General features: G+C 44.4%; 3 protein-coding genes across 6 annotated transcripts in view; 2 read left to right on the top strand and 1 right to left on the bottom strand.

The window, feature by feature from the left end:
* Nucleotides 1–15,926, top strand: part of LOC142150999 (uncharacterized) — a 510,250-nt gene that overhangs the window by 239,933 nt on the left and 254,391 nt on the right. Inside the window, exon 1 of one of the 2 annotated variants that reach the window (XM_075206253.1) lies at nt 15,226–15,278. The exons of the other annotated variant lie outside the window; for it this stretch is intronic. The gene's annotated coding sequence lies outside the window, so the exon portion shown is untranslated. Of the gene's footprint in view, nt 1–15,225; nt 15,279–15,926 lie in introns of those variants that run through there. 2 annotated transcript variants of the gene reach the window in all.
* The window catches only part of LOC142151006 (oocyte zinc finger protein XlCOF8.4-like), a 393,475-nt gene that overhangs the window by 168,233 nt on the left and 209,316 nt on the right, over nt 1–15,926 (top strand). The window lies entirely within an intron of this gene.
* The window catches only part of LOC142150984 (uncharacterized), a 343,002-nt gene that overhangs the window by 185,278 nt on the left and 141,798 nt on the right, over nt 1–15,926 (bottom strand). For 2 of the 3 annotated variants that reach the window (XM_075206215.1, XM_075206218.1), the window contains exons 1-3: nt 14,798–14,853; nt 10,640–10,832; nt 1,024–1,168 (exon numbers count right to left, since the gene is read on the bottom strand). In XM_075206215.1, the coding sequence (XP_075062316.1) occupies nt 1,024–1,092 (69 nt within the window). In that variant the 5' untranslated portion in view covers nt 1,093–1,168; nt 10,640–10,832; nt 14,798–14,853. Of the gene's footprint in view, nt 1–1,023; nt 1,169–10,639; nt 10,833–14,797; nt 14,854–15,926 lie in introns of those variants that run through there. The other variant, XM_075206216.1, reaches the window with a different exon arrangement.

The raw sequence follows: 15,926 nt of genomic DNA, 5'->3' as shown, positions 1-15,926 counted from the left end.
TTAAACTTTCTTTACCCACTACAACACTTTGTGTATAGTGTGATATAACTTATACTAAGGTAAACTTCACTTAGAGTATCAGTGTGAAAATGTTATAGATGTCCTCATGTAAAAGAAAATACTCTGTGTAACACCTGTAAGGTGATATTACTGTACCCACAAAGACAAAATGAGCCAGATGCTATAAAAAGTTTCTGCAGAGGATCTCACAGAATTTAATGGCCACAAATAATACTGTGCGCTACATCCCAATGCACACTCCTGATATACAAAGTAGATTTAGAAAGCGTCCTAGTATTTCTCCAAGGCTGGAGTCATGTGGGTTTCTGTATCAGGGTCATGGGGCCTCTTTCCCAGAATCCCTCACTTCTCCAGTCATGTCCTGTTTTATTTATAGCAGTAACAATGATGTCACTGTGACATTCCCAGAATCCCTCACCTCTCCAGTCATGTCCCTGTTTTATTTATAGCAGTAATACTGATGTCACTGTGACATTCCCAGAATCCCTCACCTCTCCAGTCATGCCCCCGTTTTATTTATAGCAGTAAGAATGATGTCACTGTGACATTCCCAGAATCCCTCACCTCTCCAGTCATGTCCCTGTTTTATTTATAGCAGTAAGAATGATGTCACTGTGACATTTCCAGAATCACTCACCTCTCCAGTCATGTCCCTGTTTTATTTATAGCAGTAAGAATTATGTCACTGTGACATTTCCAGAATCACTCACCTCTCCAGTCATGTCCCTGTTTTATTTATAGCAGTAAGAATGATGTCACTGTGACATTCCCAGAATCCCTCACCTCTCCAGTCATGTCCCTGTTTTATTTATAGCAGTAAGAATGGTGTCACTGTGACATTCCCAGAATCCCTCACCTCTCCAGTCATGTCCCTGTTTTATTTATAGCAGTAAGAATGATGTCACTGTGACATTCCCAGAATCCCTCACCTCTCCAGTCATGTCCCTGTTTTATTTATAGCAGTAAGAATTATGTCACTGTGACATTTCCAGAATCACTCACCTCTCCAGTCAGCAGGTAGATGATCTCCAGGGTGAGATTTAATATCCTCTCACTCCTGTCCTTGTCCATCCTCAGGTAATCAGTGATTTACACAGAACAGATGACTTCTAGTAAAAGATTCTCTGGTTCTTCACAGCTCAACTGTCTAGGAATAAATATAATAATCATTACAAACATCACAGAGCAGACATGTAAGATGGTTTGGGTACGAATTTCCGACGGTGAAAATACAGAGACGGAAATTCTCCCGACATGAAAACGCTGACAATGAAAATCCTGACAGGAACGAAATACCTAACTCTATAAACATTGACAGGGAAGAAATTCCGACAGGCTAAATACCGACAGTGTGATTGTCAACAGTAAATATACAGACAGTCCCACTGCCGGCATTAAAACGACAATGCAAGTCGTAAGTAAACAGTGTCAAAGTAAATAAATAAATTGAAAAACACAGTGTCCGCCCCGTCCCCAGTCATATTAACCTTAATGCTTCCAGCCTAAGGCTGACCGGAGGAAAATCAAGTGGGGTCTGCAAAAAAAAATGTGCAGGTCCCCCCCCCCCTCTAGGAATACTCAGCCCTGTGCTGACAGCACTAGTGCTCTCCCCACAGCCCTGGGGAGGGGTGTGTGAAATATCCTTAATAGGGAAGAGACCCCATACAAGGATATTACAGGTATATAGAGGACTAGAACTGGTCCTTATAGAAAGCTGTTGAGTTCAAAGTCTATATTTAAGCCGTGTGGTGGAAGTGTTTTCAAAGTATAAATCCACCGGCTTTCTTCACGTGACATCTGACGGATGGAAATTAGGAGACTCCAGTACCTATGAACGGCTTCAGGTGGATCCCACTTCTGAGTACCAAAAGGACCTGGGTGTACTACTTAAGGGTGCAGCACAGGAAGGTATTCTTAACAGCACAGAATTAGACTTCCTCTGTATCAAGAATCCCAGATTACCAGTAATCTACTGTTTACCAAAAATACACAAGTCTTTAACCAATTCACCTGGGAGACCTATTGTCTCCGGTATCAATTCTATTACCACAAATCTTTCCAGCTATCATCATCATCAACATTTATTTATATAGCGCCAGCAAATTCCGTAGCGCTTTACAATTGGGAACAAACATTAATAAGACAATACTGGGTAATACATACAGACAGAGAGGTAAGAGCTATATAGAATTCTTTCTACAACCTTTGGTTATCAAACTAATAAGTTATCTAAGGGATACCAGCCATACACTTCAAACTCTTAAGGATATTATATGGAAGGAGGGATACATCTTATTGACGTGTGATATGACATCGCTCTACACTATTACTTATCATGAGGCAGGTTGCCGACATGTAGAGTTTGTCTTGAGGGAGGAGCGGATCTACCTGCTAAACAAATAGACTTCCTCCTTAGTAGCATCTCCTTCGTTTTGCATCTTAACTACTTTTGGGCCAACAGTGGGTATTACAGGCAGATTAGCGGGACTGCCATGGGCGCGAAATTCACGCCCAGTTACGCAAATCTGTTCCTGACCCACTGGGAGAACCAACATATATGGGCCAATAACCCATTTGCGGAATATGTCCTTGGCTGGCATCGCTTTATAGATGACGTACTGTGCATCTGGATGGGCACAGAGGAAGCTCTGGAAGCTTTCCTCCTTTACATTAATAGTAATGAATTTAGCATTCAGTTCACGGCAAAATGGAGTCTGCAAAAGGTAGAGTTTTTAGATCTACAGATCTATATTGAGACCAAAACAAACCTAAAAGAGGTGGACTGTAACTCATATATCCCGGCCCAAAGTAGACATCATAAGAACTGGCTTTGTTATATCCCCAAGGATCAAGTTACCAGAGTCAGACGTAACTGTTCTAACTTAGAACAGTGTGGCATTCAAGCCAATATACTGAAGGACAGATTTCTTGATAGGGATTATGACCGCCACACAGTTGAACGGGCCTACACTAAAGTCAGAGGCACAGATAAGGAAAGTCTCCGTATTAAAAAGGAGAATTCCCATGAGAATCCGTGCAATCTCTCCTTTATCCCTAAATATAGCCAGGACTCTAAAAAAGTGGAGAGTATAATCAAAAAGCACTGGAAAGTCCTGCTTGGAGATGAGAAACTAAGGGGCACATTACCTAACAAACCCAGGTTTATTTACAAAAAAGCCAATAACCTTAGGAATACACTAGTTAATAGCAGCATTCCAGCAGTAAAGAAAAAATCTATTGACACTTGTATAGGAGAGGGCAAAAAAGGCTTTGTCTACTGTAACAGATGTTATGCATGTAAGACCAGCCAGATAAGAAGTACAAAACCTACCGTCACCTTCTCCTCAAACACCACTGGCACTGACTACCCAATGTGGGATAGGCTGTCGTGTGACAGCAAAGGGGTCATTTACTTATTGGAATGCCCGTGTGGCAAACAATACGTGGCCAGAACAGCTAGAAATCTACATGTGCGCATTTCTGAACACCAAAGAAATATAAAGAAAGGATTGGAAGCGCACAGTGTCTCTGACCATTTTGCTAAACACCATAATAGTGACCCCTCATCTTTAAGATTTACGGGGATCTGCAAAGTTGACAGGCAATGGAGAGGGGGGGGGGGGGTTATCCATCAGATGTCACGTGAAGAAAGCCGGTGGATTTATACTTTGAAAACACTTCCACCACACGGCTTAATATAGAACTCAACAGCTTTCTATAAGGACCAGCTCTAGTCCTCTATATACCTGTAATATCCTTGTAAGGGATCTCTCCCCTATTAAGGATATGTCTCTTCCCTATCTTCTTAGTGGTTACATGCACACCATATAAATATTAGGAATCTGTTTTTAGTTTTTTATTTTGATGTTTCGTACTGTTACTATTTATGTCATCAACATGGAGGACTTCCTATTCCTCCCCAACATAATAATTGTTTCCATTCGTTATATATAAGGGCTGTCACCCTTGAGTACATTGAGGGGTATTATCTCTGCTTATCTACAGCTAGTATACAGGTGATTCAGTGTTGGCAATTAAGTGGAGGATTCCCATCAACTCATCACATCTGTAGCCACTAGTGTGCAACAAATCAGCTGCTGACTCTATCCCCGTTGGGAACACATATAAGGCTTTACTGAAGCCTAAGCATTCAATTGCCCTGATGAAGCCCGCGGTTGGGTGAAACGCGTTGGTTACGACTACACACTGCTATACTCAACGGATTGTCTACAGAGACTTCATCTGTTTTTTCCGTTCACATATATACTGATGGCTTGGAGAAGTTGCCGTCACCTATACCATCAATGAAGGAGTCTCTAGGAATGCACATGCACAACTCCATAAGAAGAACACCCCCACACACCTGGAGACTGGAGAAAGTGCGGCCGTGAAAGGAGAAGGAAGAGACTATAGCACACAGCAACTTCCCCACGGAAGGGGTAAGTGTCCTGACTCTCTCCCAGCAGCCTGTCATTGTCTCCGTTTTACTGACTGAAAACAGCTTGACAAATCAGCCGGCGTTTGCCTCATATGTTAGACCTATACTGCTTCTGAGAGCTTCTGTGCCTCAGGACCTGTTCTTTGCATACTTGACAGAACTTCTACCTGGAAACACGTTGTTATTACAGAGGAATTATTGTTACTGAGACTAGTCCCCTATTACATGGGACTTTTTGCACCCTACATCTTGTCATACGTGTTATCACGTTTGGACTCTTTTTATCCAGAAAGACTGGTTATTCTCAATGTCATACGTGGACTGTATGGTCATGTCTTAGATGTGCATCACAGTATAAACTTGTTTGACATTCTATTTAAGTCGTTATATACTATGTTCTGACATATTTATGTCTTTTACCTCATTGCACTGAAGGCTTTTGTATGTTGCATTTGCTTTTCACAACAAAGATGTTCTTATTATTACTCCATTAGGTGTTTCATTTTTACCACATTGTCCTATACAAAGGCGCCTTGGGAGTCTGGAGGTTTACCTCTGGCCACTACAGTTCATATAGCTTTTAGCCTTCCCTCTAAAGATTTCTACAAGTACCTGTGGCTAGGGCATTGGATCACTGAGCTCCTCCGCCAGACCTGCCCGTTGAATCCTCCACCCCTCCTCTATTCTAAACTGACTAGAGGCAACAACAAAGGAGGCATTACATTCTGGTACACCTACCTAACCACTCTCCCTGTTACGACTAAACATACCTCTCAAACAAACAAAGTGGAAATCTGATCTGGATACATCTCTCTCCTCAGCTCAATGAGATTGTATTTATAATAATTTATGTCTAAATGCACTAACCATCTAGAAATGTTTATGAAGCTTCTATACAGGACCTACCTAACTACAGAAGATTTGGCCCTCTCACTCTCCGCTTTGCTGGCACAAATGCGGGGCGGTCGGGGATATCCTACATGTGTTCCTGACCTGTCCGGTACTCCAGCCGATTTGGGTAGAAGTTTTTTAAATAGCAGAAAAAGTTACGAATGTGAAACTAACCCGATCTCCACTCATTGCCCTCCTCCAACTATTCCCCGAACTACCGAGACACCATAGGTATGTGTAGGGCCGTATCCTCATTGCTGCCAGAGCGGCCATTGTACAACAGTGGAAGCAATCCTCTCTTCCCTCAATTTACAAAATTGTGAGTAAAACCCACTTCAGTTATGAGATGGAGATGTACGAGGTCCCTTATTCTATGGCACCAGCCTCACCCATAGTCAAGTGGATCTCCTGGCAGGTGTTCACAACTGAAGGCGAGGGTTCTAAGAGGTTCTGCCCATCAGACTTGTTGACCACTACTACATTTGACCCTCTTGATCGGCCTCTCCCACCTCCCCCATGGGATACAGAATAGCTTGGTCCTAGCCTACTAACTGCCTAAAATATGTCTTGTATACTAACTTTCATGCACTAATGCCACATCATATTTTGTTTGATTGTATGTATTTTGTCTGCTCCCCACTATGTACCCCTCCCCATTCCCTTCCTTTTTTCTGTATCCCTTTCCCTTACCATTTAAAAAATAATTATGTTAAAGAAAACCCCTTTGTGACGGGATGGACCGCCTATGCAACCCTGTCTGTTGTTACTGGGCTTACTTTGCCACCATCCAATTTTGCTATTCCGAATACGCCCCTCCTGCCACAGTACGAGGAGCTTGCTGTTATGGCTTCCAGAACCACGTTCCTTCTGGGTAACTGTCGCTGCTAGTGTAATCCCATGCTGGTACACTTGGGCTGGTACAACTGACCGCTTACTATGGATCAGGGTGCTGTGCATGGATCCCTTCTGGCCTATCACACTGGCTAGAGCTGCTGGGTAGCGGCAGAGCGCTGGTACTGGAAAGCTGGGTCCAAACCTCAAAAACAGCCGGAGGACGGATTATATTTAGGGTCTAATCTGTAGGTCACAGGAGTACAGCAATATTGAAGAAGTTCTTAAGCAGGGTCTTGAAGCAGAGTGATGTTTATTTCGCTCCAGTGTCCTGAGAAGGACAGTTCCATTGATAAAAGGTATCAGTGGTCAGGTCCGATGGAACATTAGAATGATACGTTTCAGTTTACAAGGGCTCTCTTTTTATATAGTTTTAGACACAGCATCACAGGCTATTTTTAGAATCAGGATGCAATTTGTTTACCCAAACATGGATTTACATGCAATGCAAAACTAACAATATTTACGCTTATCTGTGATATCCTAAAACCTTGCTGTGATTTCCTGCATCTTACAGTGGACATCTGACAGCAAGTCCAATTACCCCTTCCTTTCCCTTAAGGGGTATTGGACACTCACATCAAAAGGTCTAATCAACATGAGATTAGCATGGGTGCTTTCTGCCAACAGTTGCAGAATACACATTTCCTCTAAAGAAAAGAATTCCCTAAGCAAAGTTGCAAAACCCCAAACAGGGCATTTCCTTACACCAAGATACACAAAAGATTTCCTAATAAAGACTTATTGTATCAGATATATACATCAGAAATAATGCATTTCCTCTAGCAAGCTTAAAAAAAAACAAACAAATTTTCTCCCTCATGGCCGACCTCCCCTCTGCAATCTACCTGCGAGGGAACTGGCCCCTAGACTTTCTGAATGAAAATTCCCCTGAGAATCGAAAAAAGAGCGAAATGTGGCTGATCTAGATCTTGAGGTATTCACTGGAAGGAAAATGCTTTTTTTCTCCTGAGGCCTAGCTAATAATCTTATCTAGCTCAGGACCAAATAACACATCTCCAGAGAAAGAAATAGACTCTAGAGCAGTGTTTCTCAAATGCAGTCCTCAGGACCCACTAACAGTGCAAGATTTCCAGGTGACCAGTGAAATAATTATACCACTTGCTACACTGTGTCAGTCAGTAATGAATACACCTGTGCTCCAGCAAGGAGATATGGAAAACATGTATTGCTAGGGGGTCCTGAGGACTGGATTTGAGAAACACTGCTCTAGAGTATGCTTGGACTCAGTATCAGCTTCCTCGCTTTAAGCCAAATTGCGCAGCGAGCTGAAATTGATAAAGCTGAAATTCTAGCTGCAATCAACCCAGCATCTGGGCCGCTTCCCCCAAATATTCAGTGGCCCTCTGAATTGTTCCAGTAAAGGCAACTATTCAGATCCCGGACTACCAGCTTTCAGCCCTTCTGAAAGCTGCTCTGACCACCTCTCTACTGAGTTGTTAACCCATGCAGAGGCTACACTTGGTCTCAGAGAGGCCCCTGCTGCCGCAAACATAGATCTGAGCGTGCAATCTACCTTATGGTCAGAACCATTTTTAATGTCTGCAGCATTTGGAATGGGAATGGTTGTTGCCTTAGACAACCTTGCTACAGAGACATCCACACTTAACTGTATCCTCTAATAGAAAGGGATAACAGTTCTGCAGCTTACGCGACACCTCAAACTTACGGTCTGGTGTGGTCCATGCCTCACCCAGCAACTCCTCAAGCTGGGGAGAAGAAGAAGAAGATACACTTTTTTAGCCTTCCCCTTAAACAATGAGGTTCCCGTCATATCCGTCACTTCTGCATCCTGGATGTCCAATACGAGGCGCAGCGCCTGAATTAGTTCATCAACTCCCTGTTGGATAAAAGGATCTTCTCCAAAGTAAGAAGTATCCTCCTCAGAACCACCAACAACTTTAACATCTATCCTCTTCTACGGAGAAATCATCAGAATCTGATCCCAATTCCCGCTGGGGAACCAAACCTCTGCATTTGCGAGAAGCTAGAGGTATAGAAGGATCTAACATCCTTTCTAGGGAGGATGAAACTCTAACTAAAACCTACACAGAGGTTGCCAAACTTCTTGCCCATAAAGGCACCTCCTAGACTGTCTCAATGGGACACACTAGGCCCTGGCTAGGCCTGAATCATCCCCTATCCACCCCTGAGCCTGAAGGGACTTGGGAAGGACTCCTCTCACGAGCATGGGTGAGCTGAGCAATCTCAGCAATAGCACTGGCTATAGATTTAGCCCAGACAGGCTCCACCACATCAGAACTCGGGCCTTCAGGCACACACGGCAACAAAACCTCAGGCTGGCAGGCTGCACACAGGACATCTACACCTGACTGCCCTGGAGGTAATTTTACATGACATTTATAACATGTAACAAATTTTACTGAAGTCACTTTTACAGTCTTAGCTCTGGTAGAACTCCCCTTATCAGACACATCAGAAAAGACAGAGAAGAGAGTAAACAACAACAAAAAGAACACTTATCAAACTAAAGAAAAGTGAACCTGTATAACAGACCTAGGCCCAGTAACAGAGTTAATATCACTCATAAACCACCCCTTACAACACCAGGTGGTATGGAGGGCTCGAATCAGGTCTGCTACTTCTGGAATGCCTCAGTCACAGTGAAAGAACATAACAATGAGGAGGGTCTAAGGCTCACCAAGGAGGAGGGTCTAAGGCTCACCAAAGAGGAGGGTCTAAGGCTCACCAAGGAGGAGTGTCTAAGGCTCACCAAGGAGGAGTGTCTAAGGCTCACCAAGGAGGAGGGTCTAAGGCTCACCAAAGAGGAGGGTCTAAGGCTCACCAAAGAGGAGGGTCTAAGGCTCACCAAAGAGAAGGGTCTAAGGCTCACCAAGGAGGAGGGTCTAAGGCTCACCAAAGAGGAGGGTCTAAGGCTCACCAAGGAGGAGGGTCTAAGGCTCACCAAGGAGGAGGGTCTAAGGCTCGCCTTATGAAGGAAAAAAACCCTCCCTCCAGACCCAGCAAAACAGTGGCAGCAGCCCCGTCCACCAAATGAATGCCTAGCAAGGGGATTACTGTCATAGTAACCCCTGCCTGTCCTGGCCCCAGGCCAACTAAATACACTCTTTGTTCTCCATTAATATAGCCAGCAGCTGTCTTCACTAGCCTAGAGCCTCGAAGGTTAAGTGTTTAAACACTTAACCTGCGGGGTCCCGACATTGCTGCTTTAAATTAACATTGATGGAGGTCGCACTGACGTCTCAGTCTACTGCCGGAGAGCTGTCTAGTCGGACTCACTTGCTGTCGGCATGCTGGTGTGATCGGTAATCTGCAGCCTCAGTTTTCAGGTAAGTCTGTGTATATTGCAATCGTTGTTTTGTGAAATCGGATTTTTTTTATAGGCCTCCTCTTTGTCAGATTTATCTCCATCGTTCAAGCGTACCCAACCCATTACATGTAGGTGTCTCTTTCTGTCATTAAATGTATTGTTATACCTCATCACTGAGACTAAGGGTAAAGTGTGGCCCTTTACAATTTTAGAGGGCCGCACCATGTGGCCCCTGGTATAGACCCTATAGTTTTATCTAAACTATAGTAAATGACACATATATAGCATGTAACAATACTGGAGAAATCAGTGAATATATTTTATTTATATACTTCTATAGGTGCCTTAATTACCTGAAAAGACCATGGGATGAGTCACGAAAAAAATATACTTTTACTACTGTTTCCCTAAGTTGCCTAAATAATATAAAAGGATATTTACTTTAAAAGGCTACCAACAGGAGGCCCTACAGCAGGTATCATTAGCCCACTTGTTGTGGGGGAAGATTTCCCTGTAATTCATCTTTTTTTATCACCCCTCTGCGCTGTGAGGATGTATCAGTGGAGCTGTGATTGGTCGCTGCCCTGTAGAGAAGAGGGTGGTACTGGTCCTATGTGGAAAGCAACCTGGTGAGATCTATAGGTGGTGTGACCTGGTGGGGATCTATAGATGTTGTAACCTGGCGGGATCTATAGGTGGTGCAACCTGGCGGGATCTATAGGTGCTGTGGTGTAACCTGGCAGGATCTATAGGTGTTGTAACCTGGTGGGATCTATAGGTGGTGTAACCTGGTGGGATCTATAGGTGGTGTAACCTGGCAGGATCTATAGGTGGTGTAACCTGGCAGGATCTATAGGTGGTGTAACCTGCCGTGATCTATAGGTGGTGTAACCTAGCAGGATCTATAGGTTGTGTAACCTGGCGGGATCTATAGGTGGTGTGACCTGGAGGGATCGATAGGTGGTGTGGTGTAACCTGGTGGGATCTATAGGTGGTGTCGTGTAACCTGGTAGGATCTATAAGTGGTGAGGTGTAACCTGGTGGGATCTATAGGTAGTGAGGTGTTGTATGTGTTTGTCACTTACTTCTTAATCCTTTAGAGTCAGAAGGTGTTCCACACGTTTGGTTCTTTGTCTTCCTGTTCTCAGTTCAGTGCAGTGGTCCCGGGGTGACTACTATTTGGTGTTCCTTCAGGGAGAAGTGGTTACTTGGTAATATTCCTCTTGTTGGGTATTGGTGCACTTGTTCCGTGGATAAGTCCTGAAGTAGTTTGTCCTGCTGAAGAAGCAGATGGGAGATGAGTCACAGAATGTCGCCGGTGTTTTGGATCCCCCCCAAAAAGATGGAAGCGGTGATATTTATTTTTCAGTTACAAGAGCAGTTTACGATCAGCGAGATGTGTTGTGCAGATGTGGTGGATAATGGGAGCCATCTAACCAGTGGGAAAAACAATAAAATGGTGATGGTACCAGTAATAGGGCACAATGTATAATGGTTAGGTATGTGTGACTAGGTAGTGTGGGGGCAGCTATAGTACAGGTCACATGGGGTGATCCTGTGTCTGTGGGCTGAGCTGTGTAACCTGTGCAGGGAATCTGCTGCCGAGTGGCTGCGCTCAGCAGAGCTCCTGAAGTAATGGGGAGGGCAGGAGCTGGGTGACACAATGCTGCTGGTTGTGGGGGTCTTCAAAATCCAACGTGTTTCGTCCTGGTTGTGGCCTTCATCAGGGATATGGTGTAAGTGACTGTGTAGTAGGAATGGTGGTGTGTAAATAGCTTGTGGGAGGGGGAGGTGGGTGCGTGTGGGAGAGGTAGAGGGCAGGGTTCAGGACACTCTGTATTGAAGAGTAATGGAGGGGGGAGGAGTTGTAGGAGGGGATCCTGATGATGTAGATGTCTGTGTATGGTGAGGGGCAGTATCTAAGGGACTCCATCGGTGTCTATGGTAAGGACAGGTAGGTCGCTGCAGATGTAAGGAGAGGACTCGGACTGCTCAGGTCTGATAGCATGTAGGAAAGACTGTCAGTCACAACCTGCACGCAGTGTAATACAGTATATTAGGGTACATGAGACGTGAAAGCCCTGTAGGAGATCCTACATGAGGAGTAGGAGCGGCTCCTTACATTGCTAGGATTAGGGCGACAGTTCTGGACCTACTGGTTCATGACTTACAGATCATACTATCCAAGTGCTCATCATTATTTATAAGGAACCACAGATTCCGTAGTGCCGGGCAGTCATCTTACAGATATGACAAACTTGACTACAATAAGTATTATGATTGATACAGATAATAACAGTGACATGAATACAATTAAGTGGAATAACGTTTCCATGGATGGTCTCAAACTAGGATTAATAACATCAGATAGAGGAGGATTCATATTAAGACATAACAACAAGATCATACGAGGGAGACAGACATGAGGATGAGAGGACCCTGCCTGTTAGAGCTGGAGGGAGACTGAGACGTTGTGGGTTACACTGATGTGAATGAGTTCTCTGTACAGCGCTGCGGAATTAGTGGCACTATATAAATAAAGAGATGATGATAAATATGTTATATGTGTATACTAAAGAGTATAATTCTAACAAATAGTGTCTATTTGCTTGACTGTAGGAAGGACTCCTGGTGGTATATTTACTAAAGTGCAAGTTTGAAAAAGTGGAGATGTTGCCTATAGCAATCAATCAGATTCCAGTCACCATTTATTTAGTACATTCCACAAAATGACAGCTAGAATCTGATTGGTTGCTATAGGCAACATCTCCACTTTTTCAAACCAAAAGTTTAGTAAATATACCCCTCTCCAGCACTAGACAAGCTATGTGTTAGTGGCACTTGGTGAGGGGGTGGTTGGGTAGGAGGTGATAGTATGGGGGATGTGAGGTAATGGGGTTAGAAGGAGGGGGATAGGGACTAGTCTCCAGCACTAGACAAGCTATGTGTTAGTGGCACTTGGTGAGGGGGTGGTTGGGTAGGAGGTGATAGTAGGGGGATGTGGGGTAATGGGGGTAGAAGGAAGGGGATGGGGGCTAGTCTCCAGCACTAGACAAGCTATGTGTTAGTGGCACTTGGTGAGGGGTGGTTGGGTAGGAGGTGATAGTAGGGGATGTGGGGTAATGGGGGTAGAAGGAGGGGGATGGGGGCTAGTCATGGTGTGTGAGCCCCTCTGTGGTGTATGGGGTATAGCTGGTCTGGGTATTAAGTCTCTCACAGCTCTGCCATTATAATAACCAGCTCTGCTATTACTAACAGCCTTCTGCTGACTGCAGCAGGAGCACAATGAGGATTATGTAGCAGCTGATGTGAGAGCTCAGCCGCATGTATGAAGTCCTGATCGCCAGGAGGCTGCACATAAACATGGGGTAACTCTATGGGGTAATTCTGGAAAGATATGTAATATAACACACAGGGACAGAGAATTAGTCAGACCCTATATGGTAAAAACTGCATCTTAATGACACATAATTGCTCACGGCCCACTAGCAGTTAGAAAGACAGTAAATTACACTGAAGATACAACATAAGGAGAATATATATAAAGGTACCAAATGGGTGAAATGACTGACAATACTTCATCTCTGATAATAGGAGAGCAGTGCAAACCATTTCTATCCATACAGAGATGAAGGGAAGGTCTCTATGTCAGTGTGTTGTTGGGTGCAGACCATATCTATCCATACAGAAATAAAGGGAAGATCTCTATGTCAGTGTGTTGTTGGGTGCAGACCATCTCTATCAATACAGAGATGAAGGGAAAGTCTCTATGTCAGTGTGTTGTTGGGTACAGACCATTTCTATCCATACAGAGATGAAGGGAAAGTCTCTATGTCAGTGTGTTGTTGGGTACAGACCATCTCTATCCATACAGAGATGAAGGGAAGGTCTCTTTGTCAGTGTGTTGTTAGGTACAGACCATCTTTATCCATACAGAGATGAAGGGAAGGTCTCTATGTCAGTGTGTTGTTGGGTACAGACCATCTTTATCCATACAGAGATGAAGGGAAGGTCTCTATGTCAGTGTGTTGTTGGGTACAGACCATCTTTATCCATACAGAGATGAAGGGAAGGTCTCTATGTCAGTGTGTTGTTGGGTACAGACCATCTTTATCCATACAGAGATGAAGGGAAGGTCTCTATGTCAGTGTGTTGTTAGGTACAGACCATCTCTATCCATACAGAGATGAAGGGAAGGTCTCTATGTCAGTGTGTTGTTAGGTACAGACCATCTCTATCCATACACAGATGAAGGGAAGGTCTCTATGTCAGTGTGTCGTTAGGTACAGACCATCTCTATCCATACAGAGATGAAGGGAAGGTCTCTATGTCAGTGTGTTGTTGGGTACAGACCATCTCTATCCATACAGAGATGAAGGGAAGGTCTCTATGTCAGTGTGTTGTTGGGTACAGACCATCTTTATCCATACAGAGATGAAGGGAAGGTCTCTATGTCAGTGTGTTGTTAGGTACAGACCATCTCTATCCATACAGAGATGAAGGGAAGGTCTCTATGTCAGTGTGTTGTTGGGTGCAGACCATCTCTATCCATACAGAGATGAAGGGAAGGTCTCTATGTCAGTGTGTTGTTGGGTGCAGACCATCTCTATCCATACAGAGATGAAGGGAAGGTCACTATGTCAGTGTGTTGTTAGATACAGACCATCTCTATCCATACAGAGATGAAGGGAAGGTCTCTATGTCAGTGTGTTGTTGGGTGCAGACCATCTCTATCCATACAGAGATGAAGGGAAGGTCTCTATGTCAGTGTGTTGTTAGGTACAGACCATCTCTATCCATACAGAGATGAAGGGAAGGTCTCTATGTCAGTGTGTTGTTGGGTACAGACCATCTCTATCCATACAGAGATGAAGGGAAGGTCTCTATGTCAGTGTGTTGTTAGGTACAGACCATCTCTATCCATACAGAGATGAAGGGAAGGTCTATATGTCAGTGTGTTGTTGGGTGCAGACACAATATATAGAATATAGAGCACAGACTGGGGCTCTATGTAATAGTGTCCGTGCATTGTAGTGAGGACCATCTGGATAATCATCACCTTCTATGTAGCAGCCACTGGGGCTGGTATATCTGTAACACCCAGTCTGGGAGACTAGGGGCCCTCACCCATTACCTCTACTGCCCTCCCCTTCAGGGGGGTATAATGGGAGGTGTGTGGGGCAGAGATGAGGGGGTCTGTGGGTTTAATTAATAAATGTAATCACGAGTAAATAAATAGTTACTATTGTTGTATTGTCCTCAGTGCCGAGCAGCTGCGGCCATTTTCCCGTAGTCTCCCAGCACAATACGGGTCTTACAGCTCTATCACCAGTGACGCCACAGAGGGGGCGTGGCCGCATGCTCTCTCAGACGCCATCTTAGAACCTGGAGAGCTGCCATCAGTCCTCCATATACAGCAGCTAGTAAGAGCCCCCAGTGTGTGCAGTGAGGGGGTTTCTCTGGTAATAACAGAGCTGTGAGCAGGTGAGGGCAGTGTACAGATAACATTTCATGTGTCAGCTCTGTGTTATATTCTGCATGGATCAGTGTAAGTACATTAGTGAGTCCAGAGATACATTGGATGGATGTTAGTTTAGGATTTAGGATTTTGTGGCCACGCCCCTCTGTATCGTCACTACTGATAGATCTATAAGACCCGTATTGTGCTGGGAGACTACGGGAAAATGGCCGCCGCTGCTCTGCACTGAGGACAATACAACAATAGTAACTATTTATTTACTGGTGATTACATTCATTAATTAAACCCACAGACTCCCCCCTCCTATCTCTGCCCCACACACCTCCCACTATACCCCCCTGAAGTCACACAGCACACCCAGAGGAGGAGGGAGAGCACTGTGGTCCCCTCATTCCTGTCTGCAGCACATGTGATGGCTGAAACAATAAGGTAGAGCATTGTGGGTAGTGCCTGGAAAGGGACAGAGGCTGCTGGTCTGTAGAACTCAATATCATTGTACTATTGTGACAGATACAGCTGATCACATTGTATTTTTATTGCAATATAAGGGTCTATTTATTACCACAATGCTGTTACAGTCATTATGTACCGCTGAATACTGCTGCAATTTACCAGCTGGGGCTGCTCTGGGAGACCTGATCCCCCAGCTTATTTCTTCTTCACTGGCAGCCTAACGCTGCTGCTATACGCATGCACATAACACCATCACCCGTCAGTGATCCAGCCCAGCGGGAGAGGCTTCAGCTGGATCACAATGTAACAGTCACCCCATCCCTTTTGCCAGCATTTACGGTAGTATTTTGTCTCTTCATCGCTTGTTAAATATACCCCATAATCTTGTGTGGTTCCTGTTACTATTTGTTGCATTATCACACTCTACTTAAATTTGTATT

This window comes from Mixophyes fleayi, chromosome 4 (genome assembly GCF_038048845.1).
Source record: "Mixophyes fleayi isolate aMixFle1 chromosome 4, aMixFle1.hap1, whole genome shotgun sequence".
Taxonomy (NCBI): Eukaryota; Metazoa; Chordata; class Amphibia; order Anura; family Limnodynastidae; genus Mixophyes; species Mixophyes fleayi.
Note: the sequence above shows the minus strand (reverse complement) of the source record. Positions and strands in the feature narration are given on the sequence as shown.